The sequence below is a fragment of the Globicephala melas genome, chromosome 3 (genome assembly GCF_963455315.2).
Source record: "Globicephala melas chromosome 3, mGloMel1.2, whole genome shotgun sequence".
Lineage (NCBI taxonomy): Eukaryota > Metazoa > Chordata > Mammalia > Artiodactyla > Delphinidae > Globicephala > Globicephala melas.
Window position 1 is genome coordinate 114657124 of NC_083316.1, and position 22484 is coordinate 114679607.

The following is a 22484-nucleotide window of genomic DNA, read 5'->3' on the forward strand; positions in this document are numbered from 1 at the left end:
CCGTTAAAAATTCCTTAAATTGGGCTTCCCTGGTGGCTCAGTGGTTGAGAATATGCCTGCCGATGTAGGGGACACAGGTTCGTGCCCCGGTCCGGGAAGATCCCACATGCCGTGGAGCAGCTAGGCCCGTGAGCCATGGCCGCTGAGCCTGCGCGTCTGGAGCCTGTGCGCCACAACAGGAAAGGCTGCAACAGTGAGAGGTCGCATACCGCGCAAAAAAAAAAAAAAAAAATTCCTTAAATTGCCCATAAATTAAAATATATGTGATTTTGGTATACAGGCCTATACTCTTGTGTGTGTGTTACAGTAATGTACAGTATATAATAAAGAGTACATTTACAAAATATAATTTTATAGTGTTTTTAATTGCATAAGAGTATCATTCCTTTAGCATTAGAACAGACTTGTTTTTTTTGTTACACTTAACTTAGCAAGATGTTCACATTATGAGGAAAGAACAATTAAGGGAACAGCAGTTTCAGGTATCCTATGTCACAAACATTGGGACATACAAGGAAGAGGTAGGGAAGGCTTTCCAGAGGTGATCACAATTCAGTTGAGTTTTAAAGGATGAGTAACAGAAGACCATCCTAGGAAGAAAAAACGATATGTACTATAAGTAATGCATCATGTGGAACTATGTTTTGGCATTATAGGAATATAGGAGATGAGGTGGAAAAGACCAAACTATGAATTGAACAGAGGTCTAATCATGAATGCCATGCTAGGAATTTGAAACTTATCAAGGAGACAATGTCATTTCCTGAGAGTGAGAGAAGTGTGAGATAAGGCAAATGATTAGAAGTCATTGGCTTAGGCCAAGTGAAATATGAAAGAATGATAGGAAATTTTCCCTGAGACAAGAAGTGGAGCCCAACTGCTTCTTTTTTACTGTGCTGTCTTGAGGTATGTATGTGGCCAATGGCAAATAAGACAAAGGCAGGAAAGAAAAAAAATGAACCCTAGGCTTAGGATCTCTTAGAAGGAGCACATAGTGACAGAGACAGAAGAAGCAGTCACCACCACCAGAGTTGGAGAGGAAAGGGGGGACACAGATAACTTCGAGGTGAAGCCATGAATTGTGGCTATGACCAGTCCTGATATTCATGTACTGGGGGAGAGTTTTCAGTATACCTCTCGGAGAAGAAGGGTTATGGAACTAAATGAGTTAATACCCGTAAAGTGCTTAGAGCAGTACATAGTAAGTACTCAAGAAATGTTAACCATTTTCGTTATCATCATCAACATCATCATTTACCATTACCATTATTAATGGTAGCTTGGCTAAAATCACTGATTTTTATATTCTTATGGATAACATTATGAATGTAGATTCTGTTATACACTTGACATGAAATATTTTTCCCATAACATTTATTTTTCTATATGAAGTTTATGGAAGGACCCCTTTTGGAAGGCCTGTACTGGGAGTCATGGTACAATAACAAGAGTTTGTATGACTTAAAGAACAGCAGTCGCATCTACTATGAGAACATACTTTTAGGAGTCCCCAGAGTCCGTCAACTAAAAGTCCGCAACAACACGTGCAAGGTCCATTCATCCTTTCAGTCCTTGATGAATGAATGTTATGACAAATACACTTCTGAAAATGAAGATCTGTCTGATTTTGGCCTTAAATATGATACTGAGTAAGTAGTATAAAATTACATGTAACTTTTTCTAGCAGTTACCATTGTATCTTCAAACAATTGTGAAAACATATTTATTTTCCAAATAATACCAACAGGGGCCTGGCAGGTAAGGAGACTGTTTCAGTAATAGTATCAAAAGAAGACTCCGAGATGCAGTGTTTAGAAAAGGAAGAGTAAACCTGGTTTTTTTTTTTTTTTTTTTGCGGTACGCGGGCCTCTCACTGTTGTGGCCTCTCCCGTTGCGGAGCACAGGCTCAGGACGCACAGGCTCAGTGGCCATGGCTCACGGGCCCAGCCGCTCCGCGGCATGTGGGATCTTCCCGGACCGGGGCACGAACCTGTGTCCCCTGCATCGGCAGGCAGATTCTCAACCACTGCGCCACCAGGGAAGTCCATAACCTGTTATTTTTTTTGTTTACCAAAGGATGTGAAGTGTTTTTTTTCCAACTGTGGTAAATGAAGTGCTAAGTCATATTGGACACAGGGCAAAGCGCCCATTTTTGCTTTTACAAAACTCAATCAGCTTTTCTGGCTCTGGCAAGATGCCCTCAAACACATTCCAAATGCTTCTTGGGATCCCTAGGGAGTGTCTTTGGTGTACTCTGTTGCTTTCTCACTCTGGCTTACTTCAGTGATATCTTCTATTGTCGCCAATGTTGAAAAGGGGCAGTTATGTTTTACAGACACTGCATCTGATGATACCCGCCAAAGATCTTATGGCCTTTGTTCTCCAAAGTGGCTGAGGCTACTGCTAGTGTAGACTCATGTCTACACTTTATATTGAAAATGTAAAAGCCCAAAGCCACTGACACTACCCCCGCTTAACACAGAAGCTGCTGGTATCATTGCTTTTAGGGTCATATGAAAATCATAGAGGCAAAAAATATATCTTTTTTAAAATTTGATATTTATCAGTGATGAAATATTTACAAAGTCCACCCTTTCCTACTCATAATTCCCACTCCAGAAGCAGCCACTTTTAGTTGTTTCTTCTTGTATATACTTCCTATTTCTGAATAATATGCTTATACTATTTCTTGATTTTATAGTTTTATATATCTATTGTCTCTGTCATGGAAAGTGTCTGTCATATATCCCTCTTATGCCACTCCCTCCACATACACACTTCCTGTTCCTCTTAGCCTGTAGTTATACTGTAATTTTTGTTAATCATTAGTCGATGTTTATTTTATAAATATGAACAGTGATTACATTTCCTTTCTTGAACAACTACCTCTCTACCCCTAGGATTGATCATTGCTTTGTGGGTTTTGTTGACTTATTTTTTCTTTCTATGAGTTTTGGGTGTTCTTGAGGGCAACAAAGTGCTTGTATAATTCTTATAAACCTAATAAATTCATAAGTATGGTGACACATTCACTTAAATATTATACTATTATAACAGTACTACACACTATTTCCCTTTCAATGAAAAATTACAAGATAAGTCAACTATTAATTACACATTTAAATTTGATCTCAAGACTAATCTGTTAGGTATTCTAATATTCCAAATTTTCATAACAACTACAAATAATTTAAATACCAAAATTAACATTATGGATTTAGAATTTTAATACGTGTCATTTCCTGACAAACAAAATAAGAATCAATTTGTGCTTGTTTTTCTTTCTAAAATGTAACATTCATTAATTAAAACCAGTATAAAAAATTGGAAGTAGGAGAGGGTTGGTGTAATAAATGTTCTTGTTTCAATTTAACAATCATATGGAAAATGCTCAAACATACAACTATGGAATTTTCATTAAAAATGAGTATTTTATCTTAGTGTTGTCACTTTTCTCTGCTGAAAACAAACATGGTGTTACTAACAGAAAAACAAGTTTAAGCAGAGGATCTTTGGATAATTGTTCAGATCTGTTTTAGGAGACTGAATAGGGACTAAAATGAAGAATCAAAGCTTTACTTTTTGATATTGCATAACTAAGTTAAAAGTAGAAAGAATGGAAACAAAATTTAGTTATACAGATTTTCCTTTGTGTTCTTTCATTAAAATAAGATACCTATATAACAATATAGACATTGTAACAAAGTTTTTATTTATTGGGCATTTATAAATGGTATATGATCGTTAAAACACAGACTGTGAAGCATCTTTTTCCCCATACTGAGAGATATTTCTGAATCAAAACCCTGGATATTTTTGTCCTACTCAAAGACTAAAGATCTCGTCAGATAACAGAGACAACATGTTAAAGAAAAAATCCGTCATTATTTTCTAGATTTCAAGTTCCCTGGGGCAACAGATGGATTAAAAAAATTTTTTTCTCATAGTATGTAGTCCAGTGTGTTGCCCACAATAAGCACTAAACAATGAAAACATATTCAATCTTAATCCTTTTAGCTTAATCCTTAACTCACCATCTTACTTCAAAATTACTATAATACTTATGAACTTAGTACTCTTTTTTTAACTACTACTTTCAACCAAAGGTTAACTTAAATTCTTAGATACTTCTCCGTCAGGCTTTCTCATCTCTCCATTATTCTTTTTATATCTAACAGATGGAAGTACTCTGCTCCTATTATCAACTCCCCTTGGCATTGGGGATTTACTGGTGTTTACCGAAATGGGGGATATATTTTCACTTTATCAAAATCAAAATCTGAAACCCTAAACAAGTTCATTAATCTTCGAATGAACAGCTGGATCACAAGAAGCACTAGAGTTATTTTTATTGATTTTTCATTATACAATGCTAATGTAAATCTGTTTTGCGTCATCAGGTGAGTTACTCAAAACCTCTTATTAGTATACTGAATTTAAAAGGCACCCAGAGCCCTCATTAAGGTTTCCAGTTTGTGCATGTTTGTACTGAGTTTAAAATCATAAGCTCCAAAATAAATATAATGTAATTCTTCCAATAATGATAAAGAAGAAAGAGCAACATCATATTCATTGTTTCAGGATATGTTCCGAAACATGGAGAATTACATACAATAGGTTAGTTTTATATTGCTTAAGAATATGTAGTCTTATTTATTGCCATTCTGCAGTTGGACATATCTAACATTTAGTCCTAATGATTTCTTCCTTTAAATCAGATCATTCAAATCTGTTGATTTCCTTTCAGAATAAGCTTCTTTATTAAGTTACTCATTTTTGTCTCAAGAATGAACAATTTAAAATTCAAACAATATAAAACAGTAGCCAGCATCCCAGAAATGATTACAGCCAATGGTGATTTGCAAAAATAGCCCCAATTCTTCACATCTTTGCCATGTAAATTTGCAGTGACCTGTCACCCAGGGCAGGGTGCACTGCCCCAGAACTTGATTCTGGGTTCAACCAGGTGACTTTCTTTGGTCAATGGAATGTCAGCAGATATGATACAAGCAGAAGCTTGAAAAGGGTTTGTAAATTAAAACGTGCCCTCTTGCACTTCTGCTATTGCATGAGAAGGACATGCCTGGGCTAACCTGTTGGACCCAAGAAAAAGATGACAGACATCCCCTCTCACAAGGAGGAGGACAGAGAACCAACCAAAGAGAAAAAATTATTTCTGTAGGTCTGATTACCTTAGGTAATCTGCCTAACCTGGACCATGCTATTTGGCTTAGGCCTGGGTTCTAGAATCAAACACTGTCAAAGCAAATAGGATTACTGTGATTGAATCTGCCTGGGGATTGAATTGGCTTCTGCAAAGGGATCTAAGAATGAGTGAATGCCTGATACAATTAGGGTTCTGTTAGAAAGGAGGAATGGGATAATGAATGCTAGACAGGCAAACAATAGTGTCCACTAAGTCTCAGTGAGCCACATTTTTCTCATGAGTCTTACATTTTTACTCTGGAATATGGAATTGGCATTTACTCTGATAGGGGCATTTTTCCCCTGTGCAACAGTGATGGTGAAACATAATCATGGCCTTTAAAATTTGTAAAAATGAAAACAAATGAATTACCATCAGCAGCCAATGGACATTTTACCTTTTATGTTATAGTATTTTCTTTCAGGGAATCAGCTTCTTACCAACATTTCCACCCTTCCCGATAGTCCTGGTTAGGGATAAAGTGAAGAATACAAATCACTTCTATGTCCTAAATAAGAATAGAAACAGTGGGGTAATTGGCTTAAAGTCATATGAAGAACTCCTTGTAATACTAGATTAAGTCCATATTTTCTGTCTCTAGGTTTTGTGCTTATTCTGTTACCTTTAATTTTTTTGCATATTTATTTATTTATTTGTCTCTGCTGGGTCTTAGTTGTGGCATGCAGACTCCTTAGTTGCAGCATGCATGTGGGATCTAGTTCCCCCACCAGGGATCGAACCCAGGCCCCCTGCATTGGGAGCACAGAGTCTTACCCACTGGACCACAAGGGAAGTCCCATCTATGTTACCTTTTAAAATGTTATTTCTTAGAAACTTTAGCAGATTTTGAAACTTTTAACTGGTAGTATATCTAATCAGTAGTTGTATGGGAGCATATTGTTTACACTAAGACTTTATCCACTTATTTTCCCTTTGTACACATATCTGGCAAACTAAACTGAATACTCATCATTTTTTGCTTTTTGTTTACTAGTCTACACTTCAGATCAAAATACTGAGTTTCTTTCACTTCACTCACTTACCCAACATTGCGCACATACTATACGCAAGGTGTAAAAACAAATTCCTGTTTTCTATTTGTTAACTGGTTGTTTTGTTCTTGGTTTTGGTGGTTTTTTGCTTTTGGGGCCACACCTTATTCCAGTACCAATAAGATTTGCTAATATCTTTAGGTAGGAATAATTACATCATGGCATTGTGCTAGAGATGCTGGTTCCTTAAATTACTGTCAATTCTTAATTATCTGCAGTTGTGGGAACACTAGAAATACAGAGAACTGCCTCAAAATCTTTTTATATTTAGTATTGGAATTAATTTTTATATTTCTATTTGCATATAGATCTTTGTATCCAACATCCAGTGCCTAAAGTTAAACAGAAAACATTTGCTTTAGTAAAATATGTTATCTTGACATTTAGAAGCAAGAAGTATCTCTGATAAGCTAAAGGGGGAGAGTGTATTTCCCTCCTCTGAAATATTAAAAAATTATGTATTTTGTGGGGGGAGTCCTGACTAATAACAGTAACTAACAGTATAGCATGTTCTTGAACATCATCTTGTTCTCCTGTAGGGATAAATTAGTATCCCAGTTATGAATGAGCAATCAAAACACAGAGTAAAATGAATGTCTAGCTAAAAATCACATCTTTCTTTCTCATTTACATTGGTCTTTGACCACTGGGAATTTTCAGAGTACCAAAAAAAAGTGGAGCATTAAAAAAGAAGTAATGGAGAAAGTGACGTCACGCCAAGGGCACTGGCTCCCAGAGGCGCAGGCAGGAGTTGAGGGGCTAGGGCTCTTTGGCACCTAGGTTGAAACTAGTTTTGTGTGTCTGAGGTCTCAGCTGGGAGACTTGAAGACTGGGTCTGTGATCATCTGAAGGCTCATCCACTCACAAGTTGAGTGGTTGATGCTGACGGGTGCTGAGGAACTCCATGTGATATTTTCACGTGGACTAGTTTGCACTTCCAAAGAGCATGGTAGATGAATTTGAAAGGGTGAAGACTAGAAGTAGATTTGCAATATTTTCCTTTGGCAGAACAGAATTCCATTAGAGCAACTTTCATTGTTAGAGAGAGGAGAGAGAGAGAAGCCTCGTTTGTTGACGTCACTTGGTTCATGAAGCCTTCACCTAGAAGTGAAGCTGCTGAACAAACCTTGAGAAGAATCATCTCCTGCTTCAATCTGCTGCTGGATAGGAACTAATCAGAGAGACAGAGAGGCAGAAGACGGAGAGGACGGCGTCCAAGGCTTTCGTGATCACAAATCTCGCCTCCACTCCAACTCCCTTTATACTTTTCTTGCAAAAATAATAATATAAATAAGGAGGTGGTGGGGTTTCCAAAAACAAAAATCATAACCTTCAACCATCTGGGGAAGGCAAAAATCCCATCCACCTCAACTCTCAGTTCGAAAATAAAGTTGTACCGCACGCAATCAGGATGTTACTTAAGAGTGCTCTTAAAAGAACATATGGGGCTTCCCTGGTGGCGCAGTGGTTGAGAGTCCACCTGGTGCAGTGGTTGAGAGTCCACCTGCCGATGCAGGGGACACGGGTTCGTGCCCCGGTCTGGGAAGATCCCACATGCCCCGGAGCGGCTAGGCCCGTGAAACATGGCTGATGAGTCTGCGCGTCCGGAGCCTGTGCTCCGCAACAGGAGAGGCCACAACAGTGAGAGGCCCGCATACCACAAAAAAAAAAAAAAAAAAAAGAACATGTGTGTGGCTGAGAGGGTCATGGTGCTCTGGGGTGGAAGAGCCGAGTTCAGGACATTGGTCCACCAGAGACCTCCTGGCTCCACATAATATCAAACGGCAAGAGCCCTCCCAGAGATCTCCATCTCAATGCTAAGACCCAGCTCCACTCAACGACCAGCAAGCTATAGCACTGGACACCCTTTGCCAAACAACTAGCAAGACAGGAACACAACGCCACCCATTAGCAGAGAGGCTGCCTAAAATCATAATAAGGTCACAGACACCCCAAAACACACTACCAGACCCAGTCCTGTCCACCAGAAAGACAAGATCTAGCCTCATCCATCAGAACACAGACACCAGTCCCCTCTACCAGAAAGCCTATACAACACACTGAAATAACCTTAGCCACTGGGAGCAGACACCAAAAACAACGGGAACTACGAACTTGCAGCCTGCGAAAAGGAGACCCCAAATACAATAAGTTAAGCAAAATGTGAAGAAGGAGAAACACACAGCATATGAAGGAGCAAGGCAAAAACCCACCAGACCAAACAAAGGAAGAGGAAATAGGCAGTCTACCTTTAAAAGAATTCAGAGTAATGATACAAAAGATGATCCAAAATCTTGGAAATAGAATGGAGAACATACAAGAAATGTTTAACAAGGAACTAGAAGAACTAAAGAACAGACAAACAATGATGAACAATACAATAAATGAAATTTAAAATTCTCCAGAAGGAATGAATAGCAGAATGAGGCAGAATGGATAAGTGACCTGGAAGATAAAATAGTGGAAATAACTACTGCAGAGCAGAATAAAGAAAAAAGGATGAAAAGAATTGAGGACAGTCTCAGAGACCTCTGGGACAACATTAAATGCAACAACATTCAAATTATAGGGGCCCCAGAAGAAGAAGAGAAAAAGAAGGAACTGAGAAAATATTTGAAGAGATTATAGTTGAAAACTTTTCTAATATGGGAAAGGAAATTGTCAGTCAGGTCCAGGAAGTGGAGAGAGTCCCATACAGGATAAATCCAAGGAGAAACACGCCAAGACACATATTAATCAAACTATCAAAAATTAAATACAAACAAAAACTATTAAAAGCAGCAAGGGAAAAATAACATACTAGGGAATCCCCATAAGGTTCACAGCTGATCTTTCAGCAGAAACTCTGCAAGCCAGAAGGGAGTGGCATGACATATTTAAAGTGATGAAAGGGAAAAACCTACAACCAAGAAACAAGAAACATCTCAAATAAACAACCTAACCTTACACCTAAAGCAATTAGAGAAAGAAGAACAACAACAACAACAAAAAAAAAAACCCGCAGTTAGCAGAGGAAAGAAATCATAAAGATCAGATCAGAAATAAATGAAAAAGAAATGAAGGGAACAATAGCAAAGATCAATAAAACTAAAAGTTGGTTCTTTGAGAAGATAAACAAAATTGATAAACCATTAGCCACACTCATCAAGAAAAAAAGGGAGAAGACTCAAATCAATAGAATTAGAAATGAAAAAGAAGAAGTAGCAACTGACACTGCAGAAATACAAAGGATCATGAGAGATTACTACAAGCAACTATATGCCAATAAAATGGACAACCTGGAAGAAATGGACAAATTCTTAGAAAAGCACAACCTCCAAGACTGAACCAGAAAGAAACAGGAAATATAAACAGACCATTCACAAGCTCACTGACCACTCACTGAAATTGAGACTGTGATTAAAAATCTTCCAACAAACAAAAGCCCAGGACCAGAATGATTTACAGGCGAATTCTATAAAACACATAGAGAAGAGCTAACACCTATCTTTCTCACACTCTTCCAAAATATAGCAGAGAGAGGAAGACTCCCAAACTCATTCTACGATGCCACCATCACCCTAATACCAAAACCAGACAAAGATGTCACAAAGAAAGAAAACTACAGGCCAATATCACTGATGAACATAGATGCAAAAATCCTCAACAAAATAATAGCAAACAGAATCCAACAGCACATTAAAGGATCATATACCATGATCAAGTGCGGTTTATCCCAGGAATGCAAGGATTCTGCAATATATGCAAATCAATCAATGTGATAAACCATATTAACAAATTGAAGGAGAAAAACCATATGATCATCTCAGTAGATGCAGAAAAAGCTTTCAACAAAATCAACACCCATTTATGATAAAAACCCTCCGGAAAGTAGGCATAGAGGGAACTTCCCTCAACATAATAAAGGCCATATATGACAAACCCACAGCCAACATTGTCCTCAATGGTGAAAAACTGAAACCATTTCCTCTAAGATCAGGAACAAGACAAGGTTGTCCACTCTCACCACTATTATTCAACATAGTTTTGGAAGTTTTAGCAATAGCACTCAGAGAAAAAAAAGAAATAAAAGGAATCCAAAACAGAAAAGAAGAAGTAAAGCTGTCACTGTTTGCAGATGACATGATACTATACATAGAGAATCCTAAAGATGCTACCAGAAAACTACTAGAGCTAATCAATGAATTTCATAAAGTAGCAGGATACAAATTTAATGCACAGAAATCTCTTGCATTTCTATACATTAATGATGAAAAATCTGAAAGAGAAATTAAGGAAACACTCCCATTTACCATTGCAACAAAAAGAATAAAATACCAGGAATAAACCTACCTAAGGAGACAAAAGACCTGTATGCAGAAAACTATAAGACACTGATAAAAGAAATTAAAGATGATACAAATAGATGGAGAGATATACCATGCTCTTGGATTGGAAGAATCAACACTGTGAAAATGACTATACTACCCAAAGCAATCTACAGACTCAATGTAATCCCTATCAAACTACCAATGGCATTTTCACAGAACTAGAACAAAAAATTTCACAATTTGTATGGAAACACAACAGACCCCGAATAGCCAAAGCAATCTTGAGAAAGAAAAACGGAGCTGGAGGAATCAGGCTCCTGGACTTCAGCCTATACTACAAAGCTACAGTAATCAAGATAATATGTACTGGCACAAAAACAGAAATATAGATCAATGCAACAGTATAGAAAGCCCAGAAATAAACCCACGCACATATGGTCACCTTATTTTTGATAAAGGAGCAAAGAATATACAATGGAGAAAAGACAGCCTCTTCAATAGGGGTGCTGGGAAAACTGGACAGCTACATGTAAAAGAATGAAATTAGAACACTCCCTAACACGATACACAAAAATAAACTCAAAATGGATTAAAGACCTAAATGTAAAGCCAGACACTGTAAAACTCTTAGAGGAAAACATAGGCAGAACACTCTATGACATAAATCACAGCATGATCCTTTTTGACCCACCTCCTAGAGAAATGAAAATAAAAACAAAAATAAACAAATGGGACCTAGTGAAACTTAAAAGCTTTTGCACAGCAAAGGAAAACATAAACAAGACGAAAAAAGAACCCTCAGAATGGGAGAAAATATTTGCAAATGAAGCAACTGACAAAGGATTAATCTCCAAAATATACAAGCAGCTCATGCTGCTCGATATCAAAAAAAACAAAAACCCAATCCAAAAATGGGCAGAAGACCTAAATAGACATTTCTCCAAAGAAGATACACAGACTGCCAACAAACACGTGAAACGATGCTCAACATCACTAATCATTAGAGAAATGCAAATCAAAACTAAATGAGGTATCACCTCACACCAGTCAGAATGGCCATCATCAAAAATCTACAAACAATAAATGCTGGAGAGGGTGTGGAGAAAGGGGAACCCTCTTGCACTGTTGATGGGAATGTAAATTGATACAGACACTATGGAGAACAGTATGGAAGTTCATTAAAAAACTAAAAATAGAACTACCATATGACCCAGCAATTCCACTCTTGGGCATATACCCTGAGAAGACCATAATACAAAGAGTCATGTACCACAATGTTCATTGCAGCTCTATTTAAAATAGCCAGGACATGGAAGCAACCTAAGTGTCCATTGACAGATGAGTGGATAAAGAAGATGTGGCACAGGGCTTCCCTGGTGGCACAGTGGTTGAGAGTCCGCCTGTCGATGCAGGGAACACAGGTTCGTGCCCCGGTCCGAGAAGATCCCACATGCCGCAGAGTGGCTAGGCCCGTGAGCCATGGCCGCTGAGCCTGCGCGTCCGGAGCTTGTGCTCCACAATAGGAGAGGCCACAACAGTGAGAGGCCCACGTACCGAAAAAAAAAAAAAAGATGTGGCACATATATACAATGGAATATTACTCAGCCATAAAAAGAAACAAAATTGAATTATTCAATTCAATTGAGGTAGATGGACCTAGAATCTGTCATACAGAGTGAAGTAAGTCAAAAAGAGAAAAACAAATTCCGTATGCTAACACATATATATGGAATCTAAAAAAAAAAAAAAATTGTTCTGAAGAACCTAGGGGCAGGACAGGAATAAGGACGCAGACGTAGAGAATGGACTTGAGGACACAGGGAGGGGGAAGGGTAAGCTGGGACGAAGTGAGAGAGTGGCATGGACATATATACACTACCAAATGTAAAATAGCTAGTGGGAAGCAGCTGCATCGCACAGGGAGTTCAAAGTGGTGCTTTGTGACCACCTAGAGGGGTGGTTTAGGGAGGGTGGGAGGGAGACGCCAGAAGGAGGGGAATTGGGGATATATGTATATGTATAGCTGATTCACTTTGTTATACAGCAGAAACTAACACAACATTGTAAAGCAATTACACTCCAGTAAAGATGTTTAAAAAAATAGTAATGAATTGAGCCCATAACCCTGAGAAAACATATTTTGTACAAAATAAGTGATTAAAGTACACAACATCACTGACTAGAAATATCAATCGCGTTAGGTACTGAAATATAAATCCTTGAAATGCAGTGACTTTCACAAACTTCATTTTACAGATTGGTGGCAGAATTCCCTGCAACTGGAGGAATACTTACTTCATGGCAGTTTTACTCTGTGAAGCTCCTTAGATATGTTAGCTACTATGATTATTTTATTGCTTCCTGTGAAATCACATTTTGTATTTTTCTTATTGTCTTCACAACACAAGAAGTCCTAAAAATAAAAGAATTTAAATCTGCCTATTTCAAAAGTAGTTGGAACTGGCTAGAATTACTACTTTTGGTGGTAAGTATATATTCACAGATATGGTTGAAGGGAATCACATCTGAACCCACCAGTGAGAGAGGTTTAAAAAGCACCTCCCTCATCCAGGACTTATTTTAAAAGCTTTAAATATCAATAATAAAATGAACTGTCATAGTACATACTAATGGTGTGCCTCCAAAAGGGAGAAATCTATTTTTTTCTCTCTGATTTGGTCCTTGGCAGGACTAGCATAAATCTAGAGGAATAAGTGATTCCATACGTATTATGATTTAGGGGGCACAGTAGGTCTCCCTACTCCCACTCAAAAAAATGTATTCCTCTCAGGGCCTCATGTTGAAAATAATGATTCTTTTGGGACAAGGTCCTTTAAAATGTACTCTTGTATGTTGCCTAAATCTGCTTTCCTCTTTACACTGGATTTTTAAATAGGCAAAAGACAAGCCTAGGCAGAATACAGAAGGGGGGATAAGGTTTGAGCAGCCAGAGCATAGCTTGTAGGCACAGAGGATGCCACCAGGATTGGGGAAATAATCCTTGAAGAAACTCCAAAGACTGCCAGTTCTTATCACTGGAAAATACTAAAATAAACATAGAGGTGTGGGTAGGGTGGAACAAATCGTAAGAGCTTGGTTTTAGGAACAATGAACAAATATTCTGGCTTATACAACCTGATCTTTCACTCTTATTAGCCCTTAGTTATAGCCAATCCAGTATCTATATATATTTGTTTCTCAAAACCAAATTGAAAGTTTCTCAGAGTCAGAAAGTGTGCCATCTACCTCTCTGGTAACCACAGTAATGCTTAACATAGGGTACAGCATTAAATGTTTAACTGAGTATTTTAGGGAAGAGAAATCAAAGGAAAATTTTCATGACAGAAAACTCTGATACCTAAAATAATCTGGTTCTAAAATCCTCTTCTAAAAGAGTTGTTAAGAAGATCTAAAGGGGTTTATTTTTTTGGAGCTGTAAAAAATTTTTTCTTGGAGTGTAACATAGTGAAAAATATTAAACTCTTAGGTATCATGTAGTTATATGGAGCAGAAACCCTTACAGTCTAGTCAGAATTATATAATCATTTTATACATTTGTGTTTTATGACTCAAAGAAACAAAAAGTCATATAGATTAGGATAGCCAGGCAGTCAGTATTTTGCTACTTTTATGATAATTATGCTACCTTAAACCTCTATAAATTAAGGCTTACTTTCATTTAAGTAAAAACCTGTCTTATCTCTCCCTCCCTTTTTGTTGAATTTTGATGAACTTTTTCATGTGTTTATTCATAAGCTGCAGGAGCTTTAGAGGTAATCTCTAATTTAACCCGTCTTATTTTCCCATTTAGTTGTGTTTTGTGGCCGTTTTCTTCAACTCATACTGTAATATACAAACTTCTCTCTTGCTTGGACAACTGTTAAAAAGTACTGAAAAATATTCAGACTTCTATTTTCTTGCACACTGGCACATTTATTACAACAATATAATTGCCATAACCATCTTCTTTGCATGGATAAAGGTATTTATATTTTATCAGATATAACAGATTAGATATATTTTATTATATTAGATAATAAAATGGGAACTTAAACTACAAAGTTATGAAAAAACAAAAGGATATTCTTACCTATACAGTAATTTTTTTATACAGTAAATTTTAAAGTAGTTTGGCTTTGTAGTGATTGCCAGCGAATCCTCAAACACCCCAACTGTCATGAAGCATCTCTTTTAATTTCAAGCAGATTTCTTCTGAAATTAATTTACTCTAATCATTATAATTTTTAATATTCTATTTCAATTAACTTTGTTCTTTTTCAGATATTCAAATTCATAAGCTTTAATAAGACAATGTCCCAGCTGTCATCAACCTTGTCCCGCTGTATCAACGACATAGTAGGATTTGCCATCATGTTTTTTATAATATTCTTTGCTTACGCTCAGTTAGGATTTCTTGTTTTTGGATCACAAGTTGACGACTTTTCCACTTTTCAAAATTCCATGTAAGCTCTTAGCATAAATGTAATTTATGCAGTTTTATCCAGTTTATAACAAAAAAAGCATGAAAAGGCCTATAAGTACTGACATAAGCTTTAATAAATTAAAAAATGGTTTGATATTTTCACTGATGGCTAAATATCTGTCACACTCAAAGTACAGTTAGGCATTGAAAGATCCAAATGGATGGTGTTATCCACTTTTCAAGTGTTACCAGGTCAAGCTAGAAAAATATTTTTTTACTTTTCAATAGAAGTGAAAATTTTACCTAAGATAAAAGGAACTGGCTCCATGTCTCTGTAGCATTTATTCTCTGGGCAAAAGAAATCTTAAGCGTTTTCTTTAGAGGGCTCTACCTTTAGAATCCTTTTATTGATATTGACCTGATTATCCTTTGCTGATCTGGCAAAGCTGAATTTTAAAAATAGCTTTATACACGTAAAACAATCAGCAGATAACTAACTTATAGAACCGATTAGGTAGAATCCCTAGAAAAATATTGTCTTTAAAAGTGAATAATTTTATTAAATTTACTTTCGTTTTTGAGTAGGTAAAACAAGTTCTGTCTGTGTAAAAAAATTATGATAGTCTAAAATATCAGTTCTCAAAATGTGTCCTGTGCAGTCTAGACCAAGAAAGACCGTCTGGGGGAAATGGCTTCACTTTGCATCACTCTTGGAAATTCGTAGTGCATGGTAACATATGGCTCTGAGAAAAACTGCAATAACTTTCCCTTTAGTTAAGAATTCCTCAAACTTGTCCATGGCCCTTTTACTCAATTTGGGGTAAATTCTGGTCTGAAAAATTTCTTAGGTTGCCCTCTTTTCATCATCCACATGTAAATACTGTATTATCTAAGTACCAATTAATTGCATGAAATTTAATAATATTTTTCTGAATAACCCTTTACTAAATTAGTAGTGGAAAGAGTGGACTAGCAACCAAGAGGATATAATTCTACTTTCCAATTCTGCCACTAGCTATTTAACTTTTCTAGACCTTAATTTCTTTATCTGTAAATGAAGGGGCTGGACTAAATCACTCCCAAAGGTCCTTTCCAACTTCAAATGACCTATAATTTGAGAAGTCTAATTACCTTATCCAGAGTGAATAATGTTTGCAGTTCCAACAATTTCTTGGTCCTTTCCTAGGATCTTAATTCAAGTGTTAATAATAAAACTAAGTAGTATTGGACATTAAATATAAATGTAGTTATTTACAGAACCTTGGAAATTTGTGTTACTTTGGATAATGGGAGGAAAGAAAGTATAAGGCACAAAGTAAACAGACAGAAAAATTTGAAATGGATTAATGAGGGGGCTTCTGCTTTTGGTAATGATGTGCTAGGTTATTCAAATCAACCTCTTCACAATTTAAAAAGCTGGATGAAATATAGGAAACATTTAAGAACTAACAAAAAATTGAGTGGCCAAAATCAGAAAGCAAGAACCCGGAAAAGTAAACTCAGCATCCGAAGCTACTTCTGCCCTGAAGGCTTTTTTTTAAAAACTGATAAAAATTTTAAATTGTGTATAACATAACATAAAATTTACCATCTTAACCATGTCTTTTTTTTTAACCGTTTCTAACTGTACAGTGAAGTACATTCATATTGTTCAATCATCACCATCATTCATCTCCAGAAATCTTTTTATCTTGCAAAACTGAAACTCTATACTCATTAAACAGGAACTCTCCATTTCCCTCCCTACCCCTGCCCCTGGCAACCATCATTCTACTTTTTGTCTCTATGATTTTGATTACTCAAGGTACATAGTGGAATCATACAGTATTTGTCCTTTTGTGACTGATTTATTCCACTTAGCATAATGTCTTCAAGATTCAACAATGTTGTAGGATATGTCAGAATTTCCTTTTTGAAGCTGAATAATATTCCATTGTATGTACATACCACATTTTGTTTATCCATTAATCTCTCAATGACACTTGGGTTGCTTCCACGTTTTAGCTATTATGAATAATGCTATGAGAACATGGTATACAAATATCTCTTTGAGATCCTACTTCGAATTCTTTTGGGTACATACCCAGAAGTAGAATTGCAGGATCATATGGTAATTGCATTTTGAATTTTTGAGGAACTGCTTTACTGTTTTCCACAGTGGCTATTCCATTTTACCTTTCCACTAACGGTGCATGTTTCAATTTCTCCACATCCGTATCAAAAATTGTTATTTTCTGGGTTTTTTTTTTGACAGTAGCCATCCTAATGGATGTGAGGTGATATCTCATTGTGTTTTTGATTTGCATCTCCCTACTGATTAGCAATCTTGAGCATCTTTTCATGTGCTTATGCATATGTTGGTTCACTTGATGGTATCCCACAGGTCCCTTAGGCTCTGTTCACTTTTCTTGAAACTTTTTTCTTTCTGTTCCTCAGACTCAATAATTTCAATTGCCCTATCTTCAAGTTCACTGATTTTTTTTCTTCCGCCTATTCAAATTTACCTTTGAATCTCTCTAATGAATTTTCATTTCAGTTATTGTACTTTGCAGCTCTAGAATTTTTTTGGTTTCTTTTTAGGTTTTCTTTTTATTGCTTTTCCATTTTGTTCATACATAGTTTTCTTGACTTACTCCATGTCTTCTTTTAGTACTTTGAGGATCAGCCTGAGGTGTAAACTTAAGGTCTTCTCAGGTCTTTTCTGAGCCTGTGCCATTCCTTGGGCATGCATGGTGACTGTCTAATTTCCTCCATATATGCAGTTGTTGTTGTTTTTTAATGTCCTAGTCTTTTTTTTTTTTTTTTTTTTGGCTGTGTTGGTTCTTTGTTGCTGCGCGTGGGCTCTCTCTAGTTGCGGTGAGCGGGGGCTACTCTTCCTTGTGGTGCATGGGCTTCTCATTGTGGTGGCTTCTCTTGTTGTGGAGTACGGGCTCTAGGCATGCGGGCTTCAGTAGTTGTGGCTCGCAGGCTCCAGAGTGCAGGCTCAGTAGTTGTGGTGCACGGGCTTAGTTGCTCCGTGGCATGTGGGATCTTCCTGGACCAGGGCACAAACCCGTGCCCCCTGCATTGGCAGGCGGATTCTTAACCACTACGCCACCAGGGAAGCCCCATGAATGTCCTAGTCTTTAATATCTGGCTCCCAAAGGGGAAAAAGAGAAAAATGAAGGAGGCAAGAGCATTGGGCCTCTCAATCCCAAGGACATTGCTTCAGCCGGAGAGGGAGGGGCTTGCAACAATGCAGGGAGATGCCTGCCTCTGTGATCAGAAGCAGCAATCAGCAATCAGAACACAGACCCTGATGTCTGGACAACAGGGTCCTTCTTGTCCACCCTGGCTCCCACAAGCTGTGTACAAGCTGCTCTAGAAATACATGCAGGGCTACCTGCCATAGGCTGGGGGGTAGGAGATGGGTAGCTGCTGCCAAACTAAAAGTTTAAATTGACCCAAACTGCCCAATCCTTTCCTGGAAGTTGTAAGCCTTCAACAGACTCCAGAGTTCCAAAATAGTTTCATCAGAAAGATTGTGCCACTGTGATTGTTGTCTAGGTGGTGAGACAGATTCCTAGTGCTTCTTACTCCGTCTTCCCCAAAACCTCCACCATGAAGGCATTTTTGTTGATCCAGAAGAAACAGTTGAGAAATTGTGTTTCTAGTTACCTCTCAAGGATGAGACAGAAGACAAACCCAAGGCCTGTGTGTGTGTGCTGGGGAGTGGGGTTGGGGGAGAGGAGGAGTGTCTGATAACCTCTCCACACATAAACTAGGGAGCCTGAAGTGCTACAGCCTCAAGTTAAAAGTAAATCCCTCAGTGACTTGACTTGAAGTCTGGGTTTAGTCACCTAGGTATCCAGGGAACCTCATGTCTTGAATTTGGATTAAGATGGTCCCAGGCTGGAATGCCCATATGCACCTGCAGACACACACACAAAAATACCTCTCTGGAGAAATATATTTCATCCTAAGCCCTTCAAGTATAATTTACTGCTCATGGTCAAAGATAACTTGGTACATAAGGAGGAAAAATTCGTAAGCAAGAACCAGCAGATACAACAGACAACAGAAACAGACTCAAAGACTTCAAATATTGGAATAATCAATAAATACTATATTTAGAGAAATAAAACACAAGTCAGAAAATATCTTTAGAGAGAGAACAGGATAGTGTAAAAAGTGACATACTTGAAAAAGTATCAAACAGAATTCTAGAACTGAAAATTAAAGCAACTGAGAATAAAAGCCCAGTTGACAAGTTTGATAGCAAATGAGACATAGATGAAGAGAGAATGAGTAAAATGAAAAATAGGTGAGAAAAAATTTTAAAGTGGCACAGAGAGGCAAAATGTTCAGAAAATGACAGAAAGGGTAGAATGAGAAGGCCTAATATATGTTTAACCTGAATTACAGAAGACGACACAGTGGAATAGAGGCAATATTTGGAGAAGGCTTAGGAATACCTACCACCCAGTCATGCCTGCAAGTGAGACTGGGAAGTCAGATTAAGCATAAATGGTACATTATTATGAAAACGTCTGTAAGCTATTTTAATTCAACAAGAGAGAACTGTAGAAAGTTAACAGGGGTATCAAGAAGTTAAAAAACAGTGTTTTCATTCAGTATAATCTGTATCCTGAAGAGTCATGGTGTTCCTTTTAGCTTGGGGAGGGGGAGGGGAAAGGCATTTGTAAGTCTCCAGTTCCTATGTGATTATAACCATTCAGTAATTGCTTAGGTTTTTGTTATTCACACTATTTACAGAGCAGAGGTATGTGGACACTTTCTGGAGAGGAGAAATGCTGACTTGAACTTATATAAACACAACTTAAGGATAAAAAATTAAGTTAAAAACACTAAAACAGAACCTCATATTCTCCTATGCCAGAGAGGAAAAAAAAATTTTTTGATGTGCTGAGAAACTTTGGTCTCCTAATTCAGCATTTCTCCTTCTATCTTGTGTAGAAGAGCATTAGAATCCAGTATTAGAAGATGGATAAACACTGTATGTAAGATTTAGTCAGGTCTCAGGTACTGAGGATGAAATTCCAGAAAACTCTGAGTCCTAGGACTCCAAAAAGCTGATTTCTTTGAATACATTTTCTTCCTTCATTGTACATAGTCCTATGCTCCCTTCATGTGATTGGCAAAAGCAACAAGGAACAAGAAACATTCTGCCCTTTGACCAGTCATGCAAAGTGTCTACATACTATTAAAAACTCCTTCCCAGATCTCCCCTTAAAATAAAGAACTCATATATATATATATATATCATATATATATAATTTATAATATATCCGTGGTGTGTATGGCAATACCACTGCAAACTAATGATGAGAAAACAAAATAAAACTTCAGGTTATGAAATCCTAATTCTACCTCTGCTACTACTATGCTCATTCAAAGCCTTAATTTCTTAATTTTTCCATCTTTAAAGTTAATAAAATGAAGATTTATAGTATTTTCAATGCTATTTCACTTCAAAGCCAAGCTTTTATACTTATTGGAGAAAATAAAATAAACCTCGGGATCATATTTGAGGATCACTACCAGCACTTGTTTGAGACTTAGCAAGTGACAAATTGTTGCCATTTTTATTTCAGCAGAAGAGATGCAAAAATTAAGCATACCATTGATATTAGAAATTGTAGGGCTCTTGGGTCTATGTACAAGTTGAAAATCATTTATTGGAAAAGGTCAAAGTATTCTAAGTTTTATAAGGGCACAGGAATGGCTAAGGAGGCCACTGTCAAGACAAGCTGGTAAGCAGGCATCTCAAGGTTCAAATCTTGGAGGTGAACATTGGGTTCATATTGATTGAACAAATTGAAGCCCATCATTTCCTGAACTATCTGTTCAGCTATTAAGTCTTGGCTTTCTTTAGGGGAATATTCTACATCCAATTTTATAGAACTCTGTGCTAACAAAACTAAAGCCAGAGAACATATGCCATATGCAGCTAGGTACTTTCCTAGGCACATTAGTAACCCCCATCTGTTGTCATGTATGTATGAAGAGATATAGTATTTTCTAATGGTTTTCTTTTTTCCCATAAAAGATTCACACAATTTCGTATTGTTCTTGGAGATTTTAATTTTGCTGGTATTCAGCAAGCCAGTCGTATCTTGGGACCCATTTACTTCATCACTTTCATCTTCTTCGTGTTCTTTGTCCTGCTGGTAAGAATGACCATATATATTCCCCTTTTTTGCTTACATTTTTCAGAATAAAAAATATAATTACCGATTTAGAAGAAATTATAGTATCACTGCTTAGCTGTCAGAACACTTTACATTTATTAAGAATGGTGTAGATTCCTAGTAATCCAGGGGGTCCAAATGTTTTCAAGCTGTCCAATGGAGAATGTGATCATAATAGTTACCATCTGGGTGGTTATTGTGTGCCAAGAGTGTACTAAATCTTTTACACGTATAACTTGAAAGTTCCAGGTCTCTCCAGCCTGGGACATTTCATACCAGTAGGTATGAATTAGGCCATTCATATTCTGCCCATCTTGCAACAGCTTTTGGCCCTTATGGATGAAAGCTCACACCCTGGTAATTTTTAGGAGTCCCCAGGATGGGTCTCTCACATGTGCTCAGGACAAATCTATTTGGCCTTCCTAATCAAGGAACCTTGCCTTTCTACTCAAGGCACTGCTACTGTCCTCCATGAAAACATTTTTATGTCACACACAGCAGTTATCCCGATTGTGGGCAACAGTGCTCACAGTGACAGATCTGAGCCACAGTGAAAGGTGGAGAGGTGGGCTGGGAGTAAGAATACCCTCTCCACAGTTCTGTTTGTGTTATCTGGACATTAATAGTTGTAAGAGCCCTAGTAAAACTGTGCATTTAAACAGCTCTATAGAATTTTAAAGAAAAAAAAGAAATACCCTTATGAACACATATTATTCTAAGTTTTCTTCTGATATGTAACATTAATACATTTATATATATATATAATTAACCAATGTATATGCACTATTTTACATTCTGCTTTTCCCATTTACCATAAACATACTTGCCCATACCCACACACTACACATTTCCCATTCTACTATATTATATATAGTCTGCATAGTCGTATCTCTTATTGAGCACGAGTTACTTTTAAAATTTAAATCTAATTTTACAAATCCCAGCACTTGTCAAAGTCATTAACAACATTTAAACTAAATTTTTATTGAAATACTTCATTTGAATATTTCTCCCCAGAACATGTTCTTGGCAATAATTAATGATACCTATTCTGAAGTGAAAGCTGACTATTCAATAGGCAGAAGGCCAGATTTTGAACTTGGTAAAATGATTAAAAAGGTATGTCAAATTCTTCTAATCAGAATTCTAAGATCAATCTTGTTCAGTTTATACTCTTGTAGTTTGAATAACACCTAAACCCCAAGTGGTAGTGCAGGGAGGACATTTGGGGTTTTTTGTTTTGGTCCACGGTTACTTATATTTGTATTATTTCAGTACCAGGAGAAATGTTCTCTGGCTTCA

General features: G+C 37.1%; 1 protein-coding gene across 1 annotated transcript in view; it reads left to right on the forward strand.

Moving 5' to 3' along the window:
- Positions 1-22484, forward strand: part of PKD2L2 (polycystin 2 like 2, transient receptor potential cation channel) — a 38841-nt gene that overhangs the window by 2890 nt on the left and 13467 nt on the right. Inside the window, exons 4-10 of the mRNA XM_030869537.2 lie at positions 1393-1649; positions 4179-4400; positions 12825-13053; positions 14380-14550; positions 14850-15031; positions 21041-21161; positions 22200-22301. Of these exons, the coding sequence (XP_030725397.1) occupies positions 1393-1649; positions 4179-4400; positions 12825-13053; positions 14380-14550; positions 14850-15031; positions 21041-21161; positions 22200-22301 (1284 nt within the window). The remainder of the gene's footprint in view (positions 1-1392; positions 1650-4178; positions 4401-12824; positions 13054-14379; positions 14551-14849; positions 15032-21040; positions 21162-22199; positions 22302-22484) is intronic.